Raw genomic sequence first — 820 nt, forward strand, 5'->3', positions numbered from 1 at the left:
CAAGCAAATCTCAGGACAGGATGGGGGGGGGGGCTGCCGGGGGTCGGTTCAAGAAGGGATTTTCAAACCTGGCATTGAGGCTCATGTCTGCAAAACCTGTACTCCTGTGGCTGAGGTAGGAGCAGGTGTTCAAGGCTAGCCTGGGCTACACAGTGAGACTATAATTGAACAACGTGGGAAGGGTTCCACTTCATCAAATCCAGGGGAAAGGAAGGACTCTGAATGTCAGAATCCAGGGTCTATCTAGATAATGGGTGGCTGAGCAGAGGTGGGGGCTGGGGCAGAGAAGGGCCAAGGAGTTGGAGCTGAATCTAGACAGAGAGCACTAGTTGACGAGGGGAGGAACCAGGTCCCGAGGGCTGGGTTTGTACCCCTTTGCGCTCCCCGTAGGCGGAGCCCTGGGCGGGATATATCCGGGCGTGGAAGCATGATGGGCGTGGCCAGCTGGGGTTGGGCTTGGGGGTCCCAGGGACTGGGGCGGGGCGCGGGCTGGCGCTGCGCAGCCGCGGGGCGGCATCCGCGCATGCGGGACTTACTCGGTTGCAGCCGGCGCCTACTGCCACTCCCGGGAGCATGAAGGACCGAACCCAGGAGCTCCGCACGGTGAGTCNGATCCTCGTGCGCCGCTCACCCCGCGCCTTGTAATTCTCCACTTTGTTCCGGCATGCCACCGAGGCACCTACAAGGGGACNGAGGGAGCCTTGCAAGCCTGAGGGACCCTCGAACCCCCATGGGAGTCCCACCCCTCCGATCTACTTCTGGTCACGGACTCGAGCCCTTCAGCACCGGGACTGATGGCTAGAACCTGGGGTTCTGAGGA

The 820-nt window shown here is 61.6% G+C and overlaps 1 protein-coding gene across 1 annotated transcript in view; it reads left to right on the top strand.

Annotated features, from left to right (window-relative positions):
- The first annotated feature begins 573 nt into the window (after positions 1-573).
- Positions 574-820, top strand: part of Stx1a (syntaxin 1A) — a 27,487-nt gene continuing 27,240 nt past the window's right edge. Inside the window, exon 1 of the mRNA XM_029477804.1 lies at positions 574-603. Coding sequence (XP_029333664.1) covers positions 574-603 — 30 coding nt within the window. The remainder of the gene's footprint in view (positions 604-820) is intronic.

The sequence above is a fragment of the Mus caroli genome, chromosome 5 (genome assembly GCF_900094665.2).
Source record: "Mus caroli chromosome 5, CAROLI_EIJ_v1.1, whole genome shotgun sequence".
Classification (NCBI taxonomy): domain Eukaryota; kingdom Metazoa; phylum Chordata; class Mammalia; order Rodentia; family Muridae; genus Mus; species Mus caroli.